The following is a 24066-nucleotide window of genomic DNA, read 5'->3' on the forward strand; positions in this document are numbered from 1 at the left end:
GATTTTTCAAGTGCCGTTCAACGATAATAATTGTGAAATAACTTGATAAATAACAAGCAATGGTTATTTTATGAAACGTTTGATCCATAAACACTTAATTTTTATTATAATATTTTCCATTAAATCGATCGTCTCAGTTTCTGTGATCCAACTGGTCTTATCACATCTTCCAGGTTCGATTATATTACATACATAATTTTTATTAATAATTTACAAAAATAATCTGCTTACTATTTTTTATATCCGTTTATTAAGATTAAAAAAATTGACTTTATATCAGTAAATATGATTTGATTTCAATAAATAATCTGTAAGTAAAATAAGGAAATTTTTATTACAAATATTACTTTTTATTCGGCAGCAATGTAATAAAATACTGTAAAATAATTACATATGAAAAATAAAAGTAAGAAAATCAAAGCTATATACTTTTTTTATAGTATATTATTAAAATTATCATTAATTTTTTAAATATTTTATAGGAAAAGATGTGAAAAGTTACAGCAGTACATTTAATGGTTCATCATGGCTATTATTAAATCAAAGCAAACCATTTGTTTGTTAAAAATAATTGGATTATCTAGATAACGCGAAGTCTTCAAAATTTTATTATACAAAGTATAAATAATGTCCTTCAGAATACGTTTAGCTCGCAGCAGGCCAATCAGACTTTTAGGGAATGTAGCTATGAAGTGTTGGGCTTTTAGTGGAGCATATATTCTTGTATGCTTTTTTTTATATTGGTTATATGGCGGAGTTTTAGCTTTCTTCTTGCTGTGTTTTGCCACAACTGGTTTGTATATAATTCTCACTGCAGAAACTTTTATTTTCTAGTAACATTTTAAATATTATTATTGATTGAGAAATATTAATTAGTTTAATTATTACAGGAATTCTCTATCATAGAGAAGATCAACTTCTTTATCATCCAGAACTACCAACCCATTCAAGAGTTTATGTACCAGCTCCCTCATTATTTAATTTGCCTTATCAAAGTGTATATACTAGAGCTGGAGATGGTACAATATTGCATATGTTTTTTGTTTCTCAGCCAGAAAATCAAATCAGGAAGGTACCTACATTGTTGTTCCTTCATGGCAATGCTGGCAATATGGGTCATCGGTATTTATTATTTATTACTTGAATTTAATAAGTTGTACTATTTATGTGATATGTTTGATTTACACAATATATATTTTTTTTTTTTCAGATTGCAGAATATAGTAGGATTATATCATAATATTCAGTGTAATATTTTAATGTTAGAATATCGGGGATATGGCCTGTCGCAAGGCACTCCATCAGAAGAAGGTCTTTATATGGATGCCCGAGCGGGATTAGATTACCTTTTTAGTAGAACAGATATAAATACCAATGAAATCATAGTATTTGGAAGATCTCTAGGTAGAGATATTTCGTTTGTTGAATTTTATTAAATCTGTAATAATTAATTTTTACGTAAATTATAAATGTTTATAATAATTAACTTTGAATTTTAATTTTAAAGGTGGAGCAGTAGCTATTGATTTAGCCACAAAAGAAGAAAATTCACAGAGAATTTGGTGCCTTATACTCGAAAACACTTTCACTAGTATTCCAGATATGGCCGCCTTATTTGTCGGATCTAAATTTTTACAATATTTGCCACTCTTTGTATATAAAAATAAGGTAAGCAGAACAGAAAAATTAAATTTTGTAAATTACACCATGTATTACTCTTTTAGTTATTAAAAAATATCATGACATCTTTGAATTACTTTTTTCGAGTATTTATATTTTATATATTTTTTCTTTATATATTTTTATATTTTTATGCTTTTTTCGTTACAGTATTTGTCTATTTCGAAAGTTCGCTCGGTCACAGTGCCCACTCTGTTCATTTCTGGTCTGGCGGACACGTTGGTACCACCTCGCATGATGCAGGATCTTTACAAGAATTGCCGAAGCACATACAAACGTATACTTCCAATTGTGGATGGCACACATAATGAAACTTGGTGTCAACCTAACTATTATCAAAACATTAATGCTTTTTTGACGGAGCTCAGAGAAAATCCTCCTCCAAGGGTAACGTCTAGCCAATGGCAAATCGATAATGTTTAGTAATATTACGCGTTCAATATAAATTTTATTATTGTCTTTTATTACAACTATGATGGCAATTTTTACGTATTACGAACAAGTTATAATTAGTTAAAGTAATCAGTAACAGGAAAATGTTACTTATAAAATAAATATAATTAAATATCTTAAGAGAGATTCTCTAATGTGGAAATATATGAATTAAAAATAACAGAAAATATTAAAAATATGTGATTTATAGGTGTATGAAGAAATATTATAAATTGTAAATGTATTTATTAAAGTAAGTTTAATTTTATACTTACCAAAGTATGTTTGTGTTTGCAAAAAAAAATTTTTATTTCTTCACGTATACTTGTAATTGATTATATTAATATTTATTATTGCAGACCGTTCCTCTTATACAATAAGTATTATGGTGAAATATTAAAAAAGATTTATAAAATGTGACATCTAATATATGCAATTTTTGCAAGACGTTGCTTATTATGTAATTTAAGCTAAGAAAATAATAAAAAATATCTTTTATATTTTTTTTTCAACAGTGGTTTTCATGTTCTTTTTTTAAGAACAAAAACTTAGAGTCTGCGATTGATTCGTCTTCTCTTTGCGATCATTCTTCGAGTCAATAGAATGCCGATTATCATTAAAATTGTAAGCAAAGCGATTGCCGTAGCTAGAATAGCGATCGTTCCAGGACCAGTTGTGAATGTCACTACTTGCTTGCTAGATACGCCTGCAATATTAACAGACATTCTCTCCAAAAAATGTGAAGATTCATCACAAAAAACTTCTCCTTCCCATTTGTACCAATGGATCATTCTTTTATTCGCTAATGGAGGTGGGCCAGCACACCTAATAAATTGTAAAAATAAATAATATATTTATTGACGAGTTATATCACAATAAGAGGTAAGAAAAATAATGATTAATTAAAAATATAAGATATATAACAATATTAATTTATATACACAATGTTTTATATTTTAATTATGTATAACTTATATAATTACCTCAAATCTTCTAAAAAATTACGGTTTTTAATGTAAAGTCTTGGAACTAATTCGTTCAACATCCATTGCAACGAGCAGTTGCAAACAAATGGATTTTCTTGTATATTAATATGATAATTTAAGTTTGAAATATTTTTATTTATATTAAATAGTTTTGGTGGCAAGTATACAAAGCGATTATTGCTCAAATCTAGCTGAAAAACGAAAGAAAATTATATAAATGCATCTTTTATAAAATAACGAGTACATATTTTATATAAAAGATACTTACAGAGCACATGTTCATATGTTGAAAAACATTTTCCTGAATCGTATTCAATTTTTTATTATTCGAAATAGTAATGTTAATGCAACTATTGTTTTTTTCTTTTAATTTTAGAAATGTTTTTTCATCGATCTTTTCAATCGTTTCTACAAATTTTATTTCAAATATTTCCAAGTTTAGATTAGACCAAATTGTTACATCTTTCAGATGATTTCCATTAGCTTTAAAAATTCTTAAATTTGGACAATTTTTATTAGAAATTGTTTCAGGTATTATCGTTAAATTATTATAGGATACATCTAACGTTTCTAAGTTTTTCAGAATTACATCCGGAAAGTCCAATAAGAAGTTTTTACTGATATTTAAACTTTTTAAATCTTCTAATAATGTTAAATTATTATTTAAATTAAAAATACTGTTGTTTTGAATATTTAAAATATGAATTGATGATTTATCGAATGTTACGGTATTAATAAAATTGTTTTTTGCATGAAGTTCTAATAATGACAATGAAAAATATTGAAAATTTAGAGAGAGAAGCTCATTATTGTTAACACTTAGAATTTTCAGACACCGCATATTGAGTAACGAATCGACTGGAAGGCTGGCCAATTTATTGAAGGAGAGATTTAAGTATTCTAATTTCGGCATACCATCAAGAAAATTCTGTAAAGTATTAAAATAAAATTAATATATGTATAGTATATAATAATATCAATACGTACATTAAATTTCACGAAAAACTTTCTTAGTGTCAAAATTAAAATTTTTATTAAATTTACCAAATCAATGAGATTGTTGTGAGAAACATCGAGAGTTTTTAACTTTGTTGCATTTTCGGAGTTCCACTCCAAATTATTGAGATAATTATAACTCAAATTAAGTTTAGACAAAGAAGGAACTGTATTTAGAATAGAAATGTCGAAAGCCCAAAGTAAGTTGTTGGAATAGTTTAAATCTTCAATCTCGTTTAAATGTTTAAAAATATCTGAATGTATATTATTCAGTTGATTTTGAGACAAATCTAATCCTTTTAAATGTTTCAAATTTTTCAGTTCATTTATGGGTAGAAATACTATATTATTTTTTGAAAGAATAAGTTTGTTTAGTGGTCGGCGCTTATCTAAGGTGAGAAGATCGAAGTTGAGAACTTCATTATTTCCTAAGTTTTTGTCGTAACAATTAATAATTAGTCCTTCATCTGCAAAAATAACGATACATATTTTTATCATTAATTTAATAAATTTTACAAACTTTTTTTTGAACTTACTTGAAGTAGAACATACGCAAGTTTTACATATATCGCATAAACATTGGTTACACACAAATAAAAATAATATAATGACATTTAACATGATATCCATATTCCAATTTCACGTACAAGTTATCACCAAATGATTAATACTTGGTCACATTAGAAATACACCTATACGGGCGATCCTGATAGCATATCAGATAAGTGGATCGGCCATGTAATCTGTTGCATATTACTCATCGTATTGTGAAAAATATCAATGTGAAAGAAATTTAATATTCGATTTAACATGTTTAAAACTTATAGTGAAAATTGCAGAACATGCCATACAAAAAAAAAAAATTATAAAGTAACAATTTTAATTTAATTTGTCATTGTATAAAGATAATTAAATTTCTATAAATTAATCATATAATTTTGAAGCGATACTAAGATCTTTTGAAAAAATCCGTTAACGTGGACTGCTTTTTTTTCGTGTTCTCTATCTTAATCTCCGTTTTTCTTTCTTTTCTTTTTTTTTCTTCCTCTCTCTCTTTTTCTTTTTCTTCTTCATCTTCTGAACAGCTTACATATACATGTTCTTTTTTTGTTACAACATATTCTCCTTCTTTATAAGTTTTATTAACTAACTTTAATATTTTTCTTTTACCATTTTCATGTTTTACTTTTGGTGGAGAGGGACTCTTTGGTTTTACAAGAGTTTCTGGCTCTGGATCGGGTTGTGGTTCTTCCATCTCTATATCACTGTGCACCTCTGAATCACTCGAATCATCCTGTACAACGATTCTTTTTCGTTTCTTAGCATTTTCATTTGTTTCTATACTTCTGTTCCGTTTTTTCCCATGCAAAGTTTTCTTTTCTTTAGTTACTTTTTTTTCGGTAAATTCTTCTTTGATATTATCATTTTTCTTTTCCGGTGTTACTGTTACACATTTTGTAGGAGACGTTTGCTTTGCAAAAAAACTATTTAAATCTCCTTTTTTTGTAGAATTATTTTGTGGAGATACCTTTTTAGCTGCAGAATTGTTTTTGGAGCTTTTATTTTTTTTAGTTAAATTTTTAATCTTTTCTACTGAATTTTTATCTTTCTCGACGATTTTATCTTTTTCTGCAGTATCTTTTACTTTTTCTATTAATTCTTCAGTTTCTTCTGTTGATTCTTGATTCTTTCCCATTGAATTTTTGTTTTTTACTGAATCCTTGCAAAGATTTTTATCTTTTTTCGACGAATCAGTATCATTTAAAGCCAATTTTTGTTTTTCGCCCACATTAAATAAATTAGTAAATCCATGTTTCTTTGCTGTCATTGAATTTTGTACTGTTTTTGAAGACTTTGAATCTATTGGTTTTGAATTTGTCATATTTTCTGTTGTAATCTTTTTAGCAGCTGCACCCCAACGTAATAATTGCATTTCTTTATCACTTCTTTCTTTACAAGCCTCACATTTTATTGTGCTATAATTTATATCCCCAGAATCAGAATTGGCAAGTAGTTCTAAATTAACAAGCGGTTTATGAACACTATAAATATGTTCAGATAAAATTTTACTAAATTTTTCTTTAGCTTTAGATATATTCGATTCTCTAACAATCTCTACGCGCATTCCTTTATCCTTTAGAAGACCAATTAGCAAATATGTGCATTCAATGTTATCATTCTTGTATTTTTGATAAAATTTCCATAAAATCTGCTTTGCTGTGTTAACATGGACACGCAGCTCTTTGCTTAACCATTTGTAAGTTACCTAAAAATATTATCACATTAATAAAAATATAAAATAATAATTAATAAAATGTATATATAAGGCACAATGTAGAATAAATATAAGCAAGACAAAATTACCAGTTTGTCATTATCAAAAATATAACTGGCCACGATCTCTAGTTGTTCGTCTAATTCCATTATGATGTTTAACTAATTTAGATCGTAAATTCAATTTATTACTAATATTGCTGCAGTTATGTTTTCCAATTTTATCGTTTTACAACATTGAATATGGCGTGTGTCGCTCGCGATGTAAATCGCGGTGGTGTATATCCAGCATAAATCTAACCTTAAGGTGCAAACTCATGCAACGGAACGCAGAACGGAACAGTACAACGCGCGTGTCAGCACCACTCAGCACATGGACGTTCGAGTCTTTCCGGTTGTAGATCGCATGTGACACGATGGGTATGTTACGAGTTTCGCTAATATTATCGTAATTTAAAACATATTAATTATAAAAAGTACTTATCTGTTGACGAAGATTTGACGAATATATTTCTCTCAATATATTTATCCTGCGTGCACTTATAAGTACATTAATTGCATTTTTTTTCTTTGATGTACATCGTGTGATTAAAACAGCGTGATAATATTTAATAAATTACATTAACGTAAATCACATCGACACAATAATTGCGTTTTATATGTGAATATATGCAGATATTTATAATACTTTTTCGTCGTACTAAGAGTATACGTCAGGGAAAGTACATTACTATAGTGCATAACCTAATTTTTCATTTCACATTGCAGGTAAACCAAGAGGTCTTCGCACCGCGCGTAAGCACGTGAATCACAGACGTGAGCAGAGATGGAACGATAAAGACTACAAAAAGGCACATTTGGGAACCAGATGGAAGGCTAATCCTTTCGGTGGTGCTTCTCACGCGAAAGGCATTGTTTTAGAAAAAGTGTAAGTATAATATTCGCGTGATAATTTTAACTTTTGTCTGTAATTTTTATCGTCATAATTTATTGGTCTTTTATTATTTAATAGAGGAGTCGAAGCCAAACAGCCAAACTCTGCTATCCGTAAATGCGTGAGAGTGCAGTTGATTAAAAATGGAAAAAAGATTACAGCTTTTGTACCAAGAGATGGTTGTCTGAATAACATCGAAGAGAACGACGAAGTTTTAGTGGCAGGATTTGGTCGTAAAGGTCACGCCGTTGGTGATATCCCTGGAGTACGATTCAAGGTGGTGAAAGTTGCAAACGTTTCTTTGCTTGCCCTTTACAAAGAAAAGAAGGAACGACCTAGATCTTAAGTTATCAGCTATCAGAAATGTATTGACAAATAAAAAAAAAAAAAAGAAATTAAAAACCTATATAATAATTTTATTTTAAATTATCAAAGTACTTTCCTTTATACCATTATAGCATATGATGCTTCTGTAACACAATTTTATAAATAGTTTTGTAATTTTGTATTTACATAAATATTCAAAGCCTTAGAAATTATACTAAACATAGACTTATTCATCGCTAGTATTCATCAGATTTCGAAGTTCCTCAACGTTAATAACTATATCTTCTATAATTGAATTTAAAGGTGCCAAAGTCTTTGATAGTTCATTTGTTAATGTCGAATTGGATATCTCTTCTTTCGCTTCCAGTACCTACGAGTATAATTGTAGATTTTAATATTTTATTTTGTAAAAATATTTTTTATTCTAATTTTCGTAAAAATTTTATAGTAAGTAAAATTTATAGATAAAATTTACCTTTTTCACTGAAGAAAAATCAGAGCATATACTTTTAATATTCGAACAAATAGAATTGGAAATATTTTCGTCTAAGCTTCTTGCTTTTACTGGCCAAGATGAAACTGTATCAAATGCTTCAATAAACTTTTCTTTTTCTTTATCAAATAGTAAATCCTGATCTTCTTTAATTAGTTTGTTATCAGTCTGGATTTTTTTACATAAAATTAAATAATTAGTATACTATTTTGTGATTTTATTAATATAACATTGCCATACCTTTGTATCTAAGTCTTCAGGTAAATCAGTTATAGTTTCTTTACTGTCATCATTCAATAATTCTTTCTTATTTTCTTCGAAATATTTAACAGCATCATCATAACTTATTTTTGATTTAACAACAGCAGAAGAATCCTGACTATCATTATTACTGTACAACTAAAAACATATATTAATCATATATTTTAATAATATTCATATACCAGTTAATTAAATATTTATTCTTTGTTATTGTATTTAATCATACTTTAATAATATCCACAAGTGTCTCTTCTTCCTCACTTGTACCTGTTGAAGGTTTTACATATACTTTTCTCATAAAATCCAATAATAGTCTTAAAGTTGGTAGTTGCTCTTTTAAGGAACATTTACCCTAATTTAAAATACATCACTGTTGTAAAATATCAATATAATTATTATAGTCTAACAGTTAAATAAAATATTTCTTAAACATACCAATAATATCTTTTTGCTCTTACAAATTCCAATATGAGAGTAATATTCATATAACTGATCTAAAAAAAAAATATATATATATACATATATATATATACAATTTTTAATTAATAATTAAATGTATACTATGGAAAAATGAATAAAAAAAGAGTACCTTCCAAGGCAGCATCTTTTAGTTTTCCCAAATGGGTTTTAATTGATGCTGACTTTTCTGTTAAGAGCCAAGCAAGTAACGAGATCCTATTTTCGCCGTCGAGAATCGTCGTCTCCAAGTCCTTCGACTCTACGTTAGTTACGTGCGGATATCGCAAATGCACTAAGGTGTCGTATATGTTTATCATAACATCGTTTGTATTATTCATAGTAGTGAATTATGAAGCGCACAAAAATTTTGAAAAAAAATGTTTAACGTTAGATATAAAGGAAACTTTTTCTTATAAAACGTTTCGATTTAAACATTTAGTTCGCTCGCGGAAATGTTTGTGGATAGAAAACAATGTTGCTTGCAAAAATCCACTTTAAAGTTTCAAACAATGGAGTACAGACATGAACATTGGGGTTAGGGAAGATGGCTTCGCGATCTATTATGCATGTTCACAATAAAGAGCTTGGGACAAACATATTCAAACTTAAATCTACAAAATAGATGTATTAATCTAAGTTTAATTTTTTTTTTTCTAATTTTTAAGATAAAAAAATAGAAAGTAAAATAAAAATTAGAATTAAACTTAATTTCTATTGATGGAAATAAATCGTAAGAAATGAACCAATCGTAGTCGAATATTATCCCCGTATGTTTGTGATCAGTTAGTTCTTAACTTATTTTTTTTATTTATTAAATGCTTTATTGAATACAAAAATATAGTTTATTTCAATACCCGTAGAGTTACAAAATTTATTAAGTACTTTAGTGCACACAGGAATATGCTTAAAATAAAAATATTACTTGCATTAACCTTTTAATATTAGATTACGATTTCTAATAATTTATTTACAAAAAAAAAGAAAAAAAGTAATGTAACGTACAACTAGAAATACCATAATTAATATAAATGTATCTGTAATTATCAAATAAGTTTGATCAAACTTTTCAAAGATGATACATAGTTTAAGTTGCTTTAAAGCAATCTTCAGATTTGGTCGTATATATATGTCCCTCACAGAGAAGGAATTCTAAAATCTCATCTACACGAGGTATTACATGTTTAGGTACTTGTAGTAAAATATCTCGTTTTTCGATACCACAGTCTACATCATTCGCCGACCGGACAACCTCTAAAACTGTCATTTGTTCAGGAGACATGCCACTTATCATGCTATCACTCATAAATGAATTAGCAGGAGGTGCAGAAACTTCTTTAGGCTTTTTAGCTTTTAGTATATGATACATGATTTCCATGAAGTGGCATGTCAAATCATTCAGATCCTCTAGAGGATGCATACGCAAGATTAATATATGTTTTTGATTATTGTGCGTACGTAGCAGTCCATAGATTCGCACATACGTATTAAGCTGCACTTGATTATCGCTTTCTTCAGGATTTTTATCAGCTTCTAACCACATGATGGCAGTAATTACACCTATTCCACAAAATCAAATATAAATTAATCTGTCGCTAACAACAAAAAAATAACTGATTAATGAAGATTTTAATTAACAAAACAGTAAACCTGTGTCATCTTCGATGGTAAACGAGATCTTTGTCGTATCTTGTTCGATATTACGTATGACTCCGACAATTGTCAGAGTATTCACGGGTCTGCCCGCGAGTTGTAGATCTCCCGTGCAAGACGTGATATGTTTTATCATTACAGGAACGATGGTCTTTTCGTTACTTTGCGGCCCTTTTTTGCCGGAACCACCGCCTTGCGTGCTATCGTTCAAAAATCCACCTCCAAGATTTGTAGAGCTTTCGTCCCACATAATGAATTGCGCGATAATTACTTAAGATAATCGAAAAAAAAACTTTTTCGTGAAAAAATTGAAGTTTGATTCCTGAGTTGATCAGAGATCAGAGTAACTAAAGATATCGGAAAAGGGGCTAAATTTACGCGCGCGAAATATAGATTAGGTTAGAAACCCGGTCTGGTGAACTTGTAGAATTATTCGAGGGAACTAAATTGTAGGGTGGTTGTTTTTAATAATTTGGCGATACTGCCATAATGTTATTGCAGGAGTTAAAGTACCGGTGTGCGTCAGAATACTTCTGAGCGTATGTTCTGGTTATGGAGTAGTAGCAGTGGTTTAATTTCGAGTTATCTACACAATCGACACAATAAAACAATATTCTTTAACCTCTCCAGAGACGTGTAAAAAGGCTTTTTGCGTCGTGCAACATGCATGACTTTCAATTATTGATATTCATTGCATTTCACCTACATGCATTCTTACATGTCCATTGCCAGGAAGTTGACATAATCGATGATGTCACGTAAGTAGTATTTTAATTTTAGTGGGAATTTTATTATACCAACCTAAAATTACTTGCCCAGGATGGTTTGGGCATATATTTAGAAAATTGGCAAGGCTAAATCATAGTAGAATGTTCATATTTCATGTTGGAGCCTATATTTTTCTTAGGATTTTAGAGAATAACTATGTAAAATTTAATCCAAATTGATCAAAGAGTTTATGGAAAATATACAGAAATTTTACTTTGTATATAAATGTAATATATTTTTTTTTTTTATTTTAGATCTACTCCAGAGCTCAAAAATATATATTCTTTCTTCTATATGTCTTCAGAAAAAGAAAATGAAGAAGATACACCAAGGTACATGTTATTTCATAGAGTATTTAAGCATGTTATAAAGTTGTTTTGGCTTTCATTTAATCTAAAAATTTTTAGTTTAGTGGCAGAGACAAGAAAAAATGAGCAATCACTTACCATGACACAGCCATGCAGCTGTCGTGTACTAGATGAACGAAATACTCAGGAAGCAATCTTCTATAAACGTTTGATTAATATATTATTATCGAATTTTGCAATGCAGGTAAATTGTTGTAATTAAACAGAATAAAGCCTAAAACTGTTTGTGACAGTCTATTGCTTTAGAGATACAATACACAAATTTATATTTGTATATGGAATAATTTGAAAAATTTTGTTTGCAGAAAATTGACGATAGATTAATCGGAACGCTTGGCATAGACATGTCTTCTTCGCAATTTGAGTATCTTCAAAATTTCATAAACGGCCAAGGTTCGATAAGGGAGGTTGATAGAATTCTTGACAATGCAATTAAGCAATCTGAATACTCAACATGTCATTATTTAGCGGAAGCTGCTTATTATTTCGATTTATTTACGAGCAAAGCATTGCAGTATTGGACATATTGTCTATTGTTTATGAAAGAACACGTAAGAATAATATTATTTATGCATAATTTGTAAGAGACATACTTGCACATTTTGAGTGTATTAAAATAACATAAACTTAATCGATTTTTTTATAATTGTTACAGTGGGACATACCTATAATCTCTTTTATAGTCATACTTGGTTTTATGATTTTCAAGAGGCAAAAATGGTCACGAGGTTTACTTATTTTCCTCACAATTGATGTTATATGTGTGATTAGTTTTTTCATAACTTGGTGGCGACTTATAAAGGTAATTTACAAATATATAATTTTATTACAGATGATGTATATATTCTAACAAATGTTTATTTATAAATTATTGAAAAAAATTTGTAATGATAATAAATTATAATTATTCACTAAAAAATTTCTTTTACTTTGCAGGAAGCAGAAATTAAATTAATGGCGGCACAAGCACAATTTGCAGAAATGCCAATTACTTGCCAGCCGCATAAAATGGGTCTATGGGATAAGATACTCGCATATTTTTCTTGTGAGTAACATATTTTTATTATCGAATATATTTAAGAAATTAATATATGCTTTTTATTTATAGCCACAAACGATTGTGAAAAATATTATGAGACAATTATGACAAATCCTACATTGCAAGTGACACCAGCTTTTGCATTGACTTATTTTCTAAGTACGGTTATTTTTCAACCTTTAAGCTACTTTGGAGTAGTTATATCTGAATTTGTAGACAATGCCACCGGTAAGTAAATTGATATAATATTAATAATGCAAAAATTCAAACATTATCGATCTATTAGTTATGTTATACATTGTTTTGCAGGAAGGTTAAACATCGTCCTCAAGTATCCGGTTGTATATGCTCTATTTCTTAGTTTCTGTGGATGTATAGTATTAATACCATTTATCTTCATTGGCGGATATATTAAATTTGGCTTTGGACCCTTTAGCTTGGGATTAAAAGGCAGACAAAATTCTAATAAGACACCAGAACGCATTGAACGAATTTATGAGGTATTATATATTTTGCTTACTTTTTAAGATTATTTTTGTTTATGCTTGTAAATAAAATCATTGATTTAAAATTATTAAATTTTACGTAAGGGTTCTTTTGTTAGATTATTTAATAGAATAGTTTTAAAAAATTATTACGAATTTAATTGTAATATTAAAAAAAATAATAATCTAAAATAATATTTGTGATACTGTAAATGTATTTACATGTACGTACATTTTATTTTATTGCAGGAAACTCCGTTTAGGAACAGATTGAAAGATTCAAAAAAATTAAAGCAAATTACGTTAAAAGGAGATAATGGTAATATTAAAAAAATGGCAAGTTATGATATATATATTTTTATAAATAAATAAAATTATTATTGTATATTAGATTTTGCTGGAGGCGATGCTGGATATGAAGAGCAACATCAAAGAGAAAAACGTAAAAAATGCAAGTCTGAAAGTGAAAGTGAAGATGTTAATGGAGATGTAGAATATGAAAAAAAAAGTTGAAAAAAATTGAAATTTTTAACAAAAATTTTGCATTGTTGACTCCTTGTACTTTATTTAATTATACTTAATAATAATTTTTATATTATTATTAATAAGCAAGTACTAACGTCAAAATAAAAATTTTATCATTTATGCCAAGTAAATACTATAGGTTTTCAATATAAAAAATGAATATTGGAAGTATATTGTAATATGCCATATTGTAATATTGAAAGATCATAGAGCTCATGTGTCAATTCTAAAATAAGTATATCATTTTAGTAGTTCAAGCATACAAATAATTTATATTACTACATCATAAAATGTATTTTTTTTGTACTTTTGCACTAATCTTAGTTCTATATTTTTTTTAAGGCATGATTCGTAATGAAATAATGATGCAGCAATACTGACGATTTTGTGAAGTATTGCTACTTACTGTGATAAATATGGTAAATGTAAGAGAATATTTATCAGATTAAAGCTAAATGTATGCAACTATTATTTTTGTATAACTTGTACCAAGTACCTTATTAAATGATACTGATATTAACTATTCAATATAATTATAATTGCTCATTTGTATATTTAATCGTTGAGTAATAATAAATTGGGTCAAATTGCACGAGGATGAATAAACGACAGATGCGGTAGAAATGAAAACATTCTATTGTTCGACTGATAGCCCGGCGGCTGCGCTTTATGTCAATTCAGCTTAATGATCGGTGAGCAAGCAAGGATTTGTCAAATTTGCTAAATGTAACGTCTGCGTTCCTCGCGTAATTTCGCCTATCCTGTATGTATTCGTGGATGAATAGTCTAACAGTAATCGAACGAAGATGACCTCATCGAAACACGACGCTTAAAATGTTGCAAATCGAACAGGAATTTATAAAATTAATTATTCTATCCTGAGAATAAATTGGAAATTTTAATTAATTTTCTTTCTACAGCAATCGCGCGTACGTATTTTAATTAATTTTATTAAAAAAAATAAAACTTTGCCATGGTTGAAACAAATTACTTTCTTTACCTTTGTACGATGAAATCCATTCTATCAAATTAAGATCATATTAGGTCCTAGTAAATTTAACAGCTGATTAAGAGACGTTTTACTTTAAAAACTCGTCAGTTACCGTCAAGGATCTGCGAAGAATGCACTAATTAGCGTTGAAGACCGCGTACACGAGCAGTTTCTTGTACGTCAAGACGAAAAACGCGGTCGAAAGGCTTTGAAAAATGAGAAGAACATTAGTCTCCATTTCTTTTTTTTTTTTTTTTTTTTTTGTATCGCCCCACGATTTTTCATGATATCGATCTTTTTTCTTTTTGGGTGAAACAAACATTTTACATTTCGAGTTTAGAGCGTTAAAAGGTTTTACATTATTGCAAATGTGTGCACCTTTTATAGTTATCGGGTTTCAATTCGTTAATGAGTCGTGAGTGAGGTATTGCATTTCCACCGGAAACGTGCATTTACCGAAAGTGCGAACGCATTGCGGGCTTTTCATTACGCAAGATTTATTGCAAAATGTCATGTCACAACTCTGTTCATTTTCACTACATATACTTACACTTGATAAAATTGAATGTATTCAAATAAAACAAATCAACATAGATAAATTATAGGTAATTACGGATGTGGTCTATAAACTTTCGTTATTAAAATCGTCGTATAAAATTGTCAGAAGCTTTAATTAATTACTAACCTAATATTAATTTAAATTATATTTCTACTCTTTATTATCTAATACGATAAGAAGTTAAATTAAATTTTTATTTCACAAAAATTAATGTATTATTGCAAGGAAAATTTACAAATTTTATTGCTGTATGTGTTTGAAAACTTATCAATATATGTTTAAATATATATATTGATTTATAATATTAGTAAATTAATGATATTACATCTGTATACGTATTTACAAATTAATTAGACAGCGGAAAGCTCTAATGGTAGAATCGATGGTAAAATTTTGTTTCACCATTTTTATTACCATCGAGTAATATGTAACTCGAGCTTTTCGCTGCCGATCAAGGATGACGTTGGCTATGAGTTTTGGCTTTGGTCACTTTCTTATTCATCCTAAATTTCTGTTACTTCTTGAGCATTTATGGAATCTCCGCGCCGGGAAACCTCGAGTTTGACAGATTTATCCTTTCGTTTATTTCAATCTTTTACACCCTTTACACGATCCCGTGATTAAATTGCCGTTTTTGTTTAAATATTCAATACTCTTATATATTGTTAATGTTCTTTTTAATAAAGGAAGACAGTAACCTTATCAATGCTTTCACAGCAAAAATTAAATAATAAAGAAATATCGGCGCCGAAGAAGACTGTTTCTTGTAAGTTTAACCGATGGCACATTCTTTCATTTGGATATCTTAAAAAGATGAATATAATGTCCGAATGTATATGTGAAGTATATTAAAAAAAAAAAATGAGAAGCGTCGAAGTACCACGTAAGATATATGAATACCTCCATAATTTGTTGCCAAAAATTATTACATGCAAAACAGTTTTTTATTATTAAAAGAAATTTTTTTTAACGTGCAAGTAAAAGTAAATAACGTGCACCAAGCGCGAAGTCCGTAATATCTAATTATAATAAAATTAATATTAAAAATTTTTACAATGTCTAGCACAGTTCAAATATAATTATACCTCATACATAATATTATTCCACTTTTAATTTGAATTTAACTAATGCAATTCAAATAAAGTTCAAATTAATTTTCATTATGTATAAAAAGTTGAAGTCGTAGTAGCGAAGAATTAAAAGCGAAGGAAAGCGCTTTTGATATTCAATAGGTATCGCTTAAATATATCGGCAATTATTTCATTATTAAAACAAATGTCCATAAATGGCGCTGTCGCTTTATATCTCCGTGATTTCTCTTTTGTTCCTAAATAAATTCAGACGCGGTATATCATATTGTGGCATAATACATATATCGATCGCGCGATCTCGCGTATTTGCTGGCGTTGCTTTTCAGCCCCGGTCTCGGTACAAGTTTATGCATCGTTTGTTCCATCAAATATTTGTTCTCGCGTTGCTGCTGGTACCACGGCGGTATTTGCCTGGAAAGGATGCACCTTTTGGTTCCCGTCGACCTCGCGAGCTCTATTACATGCCCGAAGTAATACCAAAGAGAGGTGGTCGGGTCGGTATTGTGTGTTGCGTCTAGTTTCGCCGTTTGCGAAGCGGCACCCGCTGGAAGCGGCTGCAGGAAAGTGCGGCGTGTGTTAGTCAGTTTAGGGGAGTTTTCGCCTTGTTCACGCGCAACTGCTAGCTTGCCCTAAGTCCCTCGTAATTTCGCGAGACTGCCGCGGAAAGATTGCCAGGGACACGAATCGCCCGCCGACCCTCGTAAGGTATCGAGAAAAAATTTTTTTTTTTTCTCGATAACAGCGCATTATTTTCTCCTTTCGCGCGGTGGTCCGCGAGAAATTTGCTTTATTATCCAAACGTAATACATTCGCGCGGAGTAAATAAAAGGATTGGTTTATTTGCTACTCTTACACACTTGTTCTTTTCACGTCGCGTCGATTTTTAGAATAAGACCAATTTTGCAAAAAAAAAGTTACACATATGAGTCGTTTATACGCTGAACATTGTTCTTTATTATCGCGTTTTTCTTAGCTCATCTGTCGTGAAACACGGTCGAAGTGGCTCGCTGTAAGAACGAGGGTGATCGCGCACCGGTCAAAATATTTCGGGGCACGCTATCGTTCGCGATCACATCACGAGCACGTTCGAAAGGGTTCACGCGGCCGTGAAAATCGCCCCGGGACCGCAGGGGGAGAGAAAAGAAGAGGGTAAAACCGCACGTAGGTGCACGGGATGCATTACATGCTTCAAGTGATAGCTAAGGGCGGCGGATGCTTGGGTTTACTTTTCTTCACGTACGCAACAACCGCCCCCGTTGCTCCTTCGTATTATACGTATCTCGCTCCGAAAGTTTCCGCCTTTTCTGTTAACTACTGACGCGCACGGTGCGGTGTCCTGGCTTATCTGCTGAAATTCACCTCCGCGGAGAACGCAAGTGCGGTAATTCAGCACGGTTCCCGTTACGCAACTTGACTGGCATTTACCGTAAACAGCGAAAAAGTAAATTTTAAACGCGAAAAGAATTGAACGCGCCCTTTCTCGATTCAATCCCTAAAATGAGAAATGCAGATAAATTCGGTTCGACGCCTGAAATGTCAAATGCAAATAACCGAGGATGTTTTAATGAGCGGCTTAAATACGCGATGAATATTTCATTTATATATATTTATGTGAATTAATGTAAGAACGGCTGCTAGGATGCCTTTTATTTCAGGGAGAATTTATTTTAATTCAGTCCCGCTCGTGTAAGCGAACTATTTGTATTTCAGTCTTATAACAAACTGTTTAATTTTAATTTATTTTTGCGATTTCTTTTTTTTTTTTTCTCAGAGAATTAATGCTTCTATGATCGCTCCGGCGATCACGGACGTTTTCTTAACTCAACTCGACGTGGCCGTGAATACGATCGCGCGAGTCCGCTATCAAAATAACGAATCCTATCCCATATCTTCGAGTGCATCGATCGCTCGAATGCGTTTGAAGTGCAGCCGAATCGGCCGCGTGCTTCATGCATGCTCGAGCATCGGCCCCGGCTCACCTGCCCCCATTGACGACGGTCCCCCTGTCGAATTTGTGCCCCGTTGGCCGCGGGTAAACCGCCGAGAACTCTAATTCGGCCGATCTCGTGCCTCGGCACGAGATACAGCTATCGCGATTGCGGTTGGAAACGCCGATGCCTGATCCTGAAAGGGATCTCCGAAGAACTTTTAAGCGCGGTGTCGAACGTACGTGATATTCTACGACCGACGAGTTTGCACCGAATAAAATATAAAGTTGCGCCAGATTTACTATTACAAAATTTTTTATGGACATTCGCAGCAGAGATAATTAACGATACATTTTTCTTTTTTAATTTCGTACTATTCTATTAATTTTTCTTTTATCACAAGAAAATCGAGACAATTCTGATGATTTATTTTCTGGATGTTGAAGATATATCGTTTGCGCGTTAATTTTTTAGTATTTTACGAGATAACGTTTCCGACCGTCGTCTATTTCGGCGACAAATTTGCGATGCGTCGTGTTCCCGTTCGTGCGCGATCTTTCGGGATTCTGAGCCGTCTGATGCTCTCTCACTGATTGCGGGAATCAGTAACTCATGAAGGAACCGTACTGCGCTATTGGGAACACGCACGACGAACGTAACAATCGGTTACCGCTAACGGTAAACGTTTCGCTCTGTTCGCCAGGATTGCCGAATGTAAACTGTCTATTACCGCGTTTCGGCAGTCGTCGCGAGCGAGCACGTGAAATCGTTTCCATTAGGCATGCGTTTATCAGCGTTACGTATACGTACATACAATCGAGACGAGAGTAATGCACGGTACTCTCGATATCGACTGATCTTTGAAGATTTAATTTAGTATCAACCAAAAAGAAAAAAATAATAACAGCAGATTTTGCGAGAAAAATGCATATTCGATGTATCTGAAAATATTGATCAGGGAAACGAAACGAGACTTAAATCGCGACGACTTGTGCAAAACCTTTCGGGTCGCGGGTGGATCTGTCTTAAGCACGATCGATCCATATCCGAGGAGACAAGCTACTTAAGAGAAAGAACTATATCGCCACTTGAGCTGTATCCCGCATCCTCTCAGGCGTCTGTAGAAATAAGCCACGAGCGCGTCGAGCAGTCGAGCGCGCCACGCGATAAGACAGAAGGGAACGATGCGCTCGTCGGGGACCTCTTGGGACCAGTTAAGGTCTTAATTACTGGCCTCTCACAGCGGAATGCCGTGTTATCGCACGGTTACTTCTGCCTGCTTGCACACATCGGGCATTGAATTACACTTGCTCCTCTCTCGAGCGGCGCGCGGCGCAACGCGACACGACGCGTTTCTTCCCCGAGTTTCGAAACCCCGAGCGACGAGCTGTCGCGCGCGATAATGGTGAGACACGCAGGTGAATCACTTGCCTGTAAGACGTAACTAAAACTTCTAATGATTGAGACGTTAATTAAAAGACTGGCGTATTTTTCTTTTTAGGCTCAATTACTTTTCCGACTCTTCCGCAAAGATCGTGGCGCGCTCGTTATATAATAATGTTTTACATTTTCCATTTTTCTTTTTCTTTTTTTTTTGTTTATCACGCAGGAAAAATTTATAACATTATTGTACGTACATGAAGTAAATTTAATTATAATTTACAGTATATAAATATAAAATGTGAATAACCGAGGGAAATTATTTTAATTCAAATATAAGGATGTGTGTCTATTTATAATTTCAATTAAAGTAATTAATGTCACCTGCTGCATACTTTTCTCAACAAGTTAATTTTGCCCTGGCAAGTTCGAGGTAAGCTAATAAAGTTGCCTTTAACGCCTCGGCTTCACCTTGCTTGTCGTGCAGGTGTGAACGATATATTTTCTGGAATTTGGAGTGCACTAGCACGTTAGTGTCCAGCTGTCAGCTTTTATTGCGCGATTAATTTCGTCCGCTTTACGTATGGTCCACGGTCAAGAGGCGCATCACTCTTCGACCCTTGCTGTCCTATTCCGCGGCTGTAACCGCTCTTATGTTATCCCACCCGTGTTGTACTACAGACGAACCGGAATTGAATTTGTGGAGATTCAGCGAAGAAATAATGAATTGCAAATATTAAATAAAACTTTACGTAACAAAAAATGTAACGATTAATTTTTTTTATTTAAAAAGAAAAAAAAATTTAATCTAACGTAAAAAGAAAAAAAAATTTAATCTAACGTAAAAAGAAAAAAAAACCAGGGTTTTTTTTTCGTTGTCGTCGCAATTTCTGTTTAAAAAAAAAATTTTTATGTCGCCGTAATTTTCTCGGATTTCAAACTCACACGGATACAACGTTATTCCATCTCACTGAAATCTCCAGGATCTTCGTCACCTTAGGAAGAGAACGACCTCACATAGCGGTTCGCCAGGTGCGTCAGATATCCCCGAAGAGATGTTTCGACCGACTCAACGTAGAGTAAGTCAAGAGCACGATCACGCTTGTCGCTAACGACCAGGCTAACGTATATCAGTCGTAAAAAAGGGTCGCGCGCGACTTTATTTAAGTCCTCGTTTCCTCCGAAACGAGGGATTTCTCAGTTCCGAGAGGATACCGCCGGCTGGCTGCGATCATCCCGATTCGAGAAGACCTACGTTGGAAATTGTTTTTATGGCTTCGCGATATCATCTGCATCGCGGAGGAAGCGGACGCGTTTCGTGAATCCTGGCACGTGTGAAAATGCGCGAGCGATTTCCGGGGCATTTCGGAGCGATTCCGGTTCATCGTTATACTCGATACTGAATGTGGATGCCTACGTATACAGCCGAGGTTGATTTTTATAATGTTAAAGGATCCGGTTTGAGCACGAAATGTGAACGATATGGGAACACTTATTACGATGTTACTCAGAATTATCGCCGCAAGTCTATCGATATTCTGTTAATTCTTCACTGTTATTTATAGAATATTAAAATAATCACCGATTATCTTATCACCTTGCGCGGTATGTAAAATAATTTTAAAATAAAAAATTGACAAATTAATATTTTTAAAATTAAATGTACGAACCCTACATAGAATGAAGTTATTTTACTTGAGATAATAATTTTTAATTAAAATAAATGTTCTAAGTCTGTACATATAAAGATTTCTACGATCTATTTGGAAATAAGAAATCGTATAACGACTTTACTACTCAGCAATCTCGATATCTCGATTCAGCAGATTTATGCCACTTTTATCCAGCTCTGGATGTCCTCTATTTCCTCCCGATGGTATCGCTTTTCTTTTAAGTGTATTTCCTATCGTATTTCCTTTCCAAATTATATCCGACCAGTTAACTTAATATCAAGTTAACTTGTTCTACAATTCCATTTGTAGAAACGATCTGTGTTCGTTCGCGGAATTTGCGTAAAGCAAATATCGATATTATAATACAATAAAATGATATTGCAAATTGTCCCATTCGCAGTAATAAATTTTTGAAATTTGATATTTTGTGTGCTACAGAAGGGAGAGAGAGAAAGAGAGAGCGAGAACTATTGAATTATGAGCGTAGTAGTATTTCGAATTTATTCGCGTAAAATAATTTGCAAATAATTTTATAATAATTTATACACAATGCCTCAACGTTAAGCTAAAAATTAATCCAAAAATGCTTCGTTAATTTTGCGCATCCGGTATCTTTCTTGTATATTATTTATGTTCGTCGCGAATGAAAAATAAAGTGGACCGTATCTTACGATCTGTTAAGATAACTTATTATATCCTCCGTTTATCAGGATCATCCCGAGCCTCGGTGGTAGTTACGTTACCGAAATTCAACCACGTTGACGATTAAGCATCTGTACTCGAGCTCCGGCTCGTGTAGCGTAATAATACGTACCGACATAACCGGTCATTAATCCGCGGCGAAGTATGCGTGCGCTCGCGGAAACGATCGTAGAAGCTGCTGGCGTTCCGATGGCGCATGATTAATAGAAGCCCCGCGAGAAATTGGCTCTTAATGACTCGACAACGAAAAGACCGCCGGTGCTGTGCTGTGCCGCGCGCGCCGTCGATCATTAAACGCGTTTTTAGTCACGTCGGCTTGATTTCGACGCGAGCTAATGGGCTTTTCATCGGTTTCGGGTAATTCGAGAGAAGGGCGAGCAGCATAAAAAAGGAAAAAAAAAAAAAAAGAGAAAGGCAAATCCTACTATTCTGTCACATTTAGAAGATGGTGCATACGCGCTACTCGATTTCAATTTGCCAGGCGCTCGAGCAACGCGCTGCAAAGAGGTCCAGGAGGAAATTCTCACTGGCGTTTCTATCTCCAGATCAACGGTGGACGTTCCTCCGTTTGTTCTCGCGCACGAGTGTAGAATAGAAATAATATTAATTAATACGAGGATGACCTTAAAACTCTGGAGGGATACTCGCGTTCGCTGGTGTCTCCGGTGGACGAAGTCTCGGCGTGGATTATCACGTCGGGGTGCTGATATCGAACGCCGAATCGCGGGGATTCGGTGGAAAGCCGGCGTGCGCGATGATATAGTGCGCGACGCGACGCGGCGGCGTTTCCCATCGTCGGGGCTATGCCCCGGGGCGGCGGACCCGTGTCGTCGTGTCATCGATAATTGATGTATGCGCGAACTAACGGCCGTAATTACAGCGCTTCGCCGCGACCCAGCGATGCCCGCCGCTCTCGCGCGGAATCTCGCGCTTCGTCTCATCGGCTGTTGGCAGGGCCGGCTGTCGGGACGATGCACGCGTGCGACGCGTACGATGCGTGCGGCTTCAAACACCACGCGCCGGTTTTCAGCCCGGGACGCTGTGCTCTCGTCGTTTTACCAGGCCAAAAAGGGGAGAGGGGAAAAAAACCACCCCTGGACCCATCCATCTGCGTCCATTAAAAATGGATCGGTCACGGCGGATCGCGGGATTAACATTGCCGGAATAACGCGGGGAAACTGGGCTATTTCCGACGCGATTGCTTCTTGTTACGAGTGCATTTCTTCAAGATTTTTCTACGTCTTTATTACTTTGACATCTGTCGCTAGATCGACGCCGGATCAGATTTTTCGTATATTATTTATACCTCCAAGTTTCATGCGCGAGTAAACCGCGACGTGTTAGTCGATAAGAAAAATCCGACGATGCACTATGAGTTTGCCAGTTGGAATAAACCGAATTAAATCAAATATACATATATCTACGTCGATGTGTCACATATTACGCGATTGTAAATATCTATAATTGCGAAAGCAGAGAAGGAAAGATTTTACCGTCAAACTTTGCGTCAGGCCCCATGATTTTCCAGGCCGGCTCTGCCACGGCATCGAGATTTCCCGAAGAAACTAATGACTCTCATCGACCATGACGGTCTGACCGCGCGGTAATTAATCGCGAGGGGGCCCGAGGGCCCGAGGATCGACCCTCTCTCTCTCTCGTGGTCTTCTTCGCCGTTCTCCCTCCTGTCTCCCTACCGCTCCATTCTTCCACTTTATTCTCGCCGAGAATTATGCAAGCCGACCGTTTATTAGCATGCTAACGACCGCGCATTAAAATACTTTATTTGCGGGACAGTGATTGAGTATTCTCGTACGGCGCTGGATAGAAAGAAGGTCCGGGACGGGAGGCCAGCGGAGAAAGAGGAAAAAAAAAAAGCCGGGGAAATTGCGGCGAGATCTTTTTTCGAGCTTTTTGAATTATGTAAGTGCCCCGGACTAATTACTCCGCCGTCCGCGCTTCGGCTCGTTCGTTGTTTCGCATTCGATGCTCGAACGAGGTAGGCGCAGTTGATTTGTATTTTTTATCCTCTCTCTCTCTCTGGGGGATTTTTTTTTTCTATTTTACC

At 33.5% G+C, this 24066-nt stretch overlaps 7 protein-coding genes across 10 annotated transcripts; 3 read left to right on the forward strand and 4 right to left on the reverse strand.

Moving 5' to 3' along the window:
• Positions 1-27: 27 nt before the first annotated feature.
• Positions 28-2394, forward strand: Bem46 (abhydrolase domain containing 13-like protein Bem46). 2 transcript variants are annotated; one of them, XM_070668968.1, is made up of 7 exons: positions 30-173; positions 362-406; positions 483-793; positions 891-1122; positions 1211-1404; positions 1508-1668; positions 1831-2394. In XM_070668968.1, the coding sequence occupies exons 3-7, from the start codon at positions 628-630 to the stop codon at positions 2101-2103; spliced, it is 1026 nt and encodes a 341-aa protein (XP_070525069.1). In that variant the 5' UTR covers positions 30-173; positions 362-406; positions 483-627; the 3' UTR covers positions 2104-2394. The 2 variants fall into 2 exon arrangements, with proteins under 2 accessions (XP_070525068.1, XP_070525069.1); XM_070668967.1 differs by lacking the exon at positions 362-406 and having other exon boundaries at positions 28-173.
• Positions 2395-2443: 49 nt separating this feature from the next.
• LOC139109695 (leucine-rich repeat protein lrrA) lies at positions 2444-4768 on the reverse strand. Of its 2 annotated transcripts, XM_070668960.1 has the most exons (5): positions 4631-4768; positions 4143-4561; positions 3367-4026; positions 3096-3289; positions 2444-2937 (listed from the first exon to the last, which is right to left on the reverse strand). In XM_070668960.1, the coding sequence occupies exons 1-5, from the start codon at positions 4722-4724 to the stop codon at positions 2661-2663; spliced, it is 1644 nt and encodes a 547-aa protein (XP_070525061.1). In that variant the 5' UTR covers positions 4725-4768; the 3' UTR covers positions 2444-2660. The 2 variants fall into 2 exon arrangements, with proteins under 2 accessions (XP_070525061.1, XP_070525060.1); XM_070668959.1 differs by having other exon boundaries at positions 4143-4726.
• A 275-nt stretch (positions 4769-5043) lies between these two features.
• LOC139109697 (DNA polymerase delta subunit 3) lies at positions 5044-6657 on the reverse strand. Its single transcript, XM_070668962.1, has 2 exons — positions 6459-6657; positions 5044-6360 (listed from the first exon to the last, which is right to left on the reverse strand). The coding sequence occupies exons 1-2, from the start codon at positions 6516-6518 to the stop codon at positions 5044-5046; spliced, it is 1377 nt and encodes a 458-aa protein (XP_070525063.1). The 5' UTR covers positions 6519-6657.
• A 4-nt stretch (positions 6658-6661) lies between these two features.
• Rps23 (ribosomal protein S23) lies at positions 6662-7704 on the forward strand. The gene is made up of 3 exons (XM_070668986.1): positions 6662-6788; positions 7137-7296; positions 7381-7704. The coding sequence occupies exons 1-3, from the start codon at positions 6785-6787 to the stop codon at positions 7646-7648; spliced, it is 432 nt and encodes a 143-aa protein (XP_070525087.1). The 5' UTR covers positions 6662-6784; the 3' UTR covers positions 7649-7704.
• On the reverse strand, positions 7698-9538 carry LOC139109703 (uncharacterized). Its single transcript, XM_070668972.1, has 6 exons — positions 8973-9538; positions 8819-8877; positions 8610-8735; positions 8363-8521; positions 8105-8290; positions 7698-7999 (listed from the first exon to the last, which is right to left on the reverse strand). Exons 1-6 carry the CDS (start codon positions 9178-9180, stop codon positions 7856-7858), a joined length of 882 nt encoding a protein of 293 aa, XP_070525073.1. The 5' UTR covers positions 9181-9538; the 3' UTR covers positions 7698-7855.
• A 222-nt stretch (positions 9539-9760) lies between these two features.
• On the reverse strand, positions 9761-10882 carry LOC139109705 (replication protein A 32 kDa subunit). Its single transcript, XM_070668978.1, has 2 exons — positions 10490-10882; positions 9761-10399 (listed from the first exon to the last, which is right to left on the reverse strand). The coding sequence occupies exons 1-2, from the start codon at positions 10740-10742 to the stop codon at positions 9927-9929; spliced, it is 726 nt and encodes a 241-aa protein (XP_070525079.1). The 5' UTR covers positions 10743-10882; the 3' UTR covers positions 9761-9926.
• Positions 10883-10913: 31 nt separating this feature from the next.
• LOC139109698 (chloride channel CLIC-like protein 1) lies at positions 10914-13690 on the forward strand. Of its 2 annotated transcripts, none has more exons than XM_070668964.1 (10): positions 10914-11250; positions 11515-11592; positions 11673-11812; positions 11934-12179; positions 12284-12430; positions 12565-12673; positions 12737-12895; positions 12977-13167; positions 13402-13471; positions 13544-13690. In XM_070668964.1, the coding sequence occupies exons 1-10, from the start codon at positions 11241-11243 to the stop codon at positions 13663-13665; spliced, it is 1272 nt and encodes a 423-aa protein (XP_070525065.1). In that variant the 5' UTR covers positions 10914-11240; the 3' UTR covers positions 13666-13690. The 2 variants fall into 2 exon arrangements, with proteins under 2 accessions (XP_070525065.1, XP_070525064.1); XM_070668963.1 differs by having other exon boundaries at positions 10915-11250; positions 11668-11812.
• The last annotated feature ends 10376 nt before the right edge of the window (positions 13691-24066 follow it).

The sequence above is a fragment of the Cardiocondyla obscurior genome, linkage group LG18 (genome assembly GCF_019399895.1).
Source record: "Cardiocondyla obscurior isolate alpha-2009 linkage group LG18, Cobs3.1, whole genome shotgun sequence".
Classification (NCBI taxonomy): Eukaryota; Metazoa; Arthropoda; class Insecta; order Hymenoptera; family Formicidae; genus Cardiocondyla; species Cardiocondyla obscurior.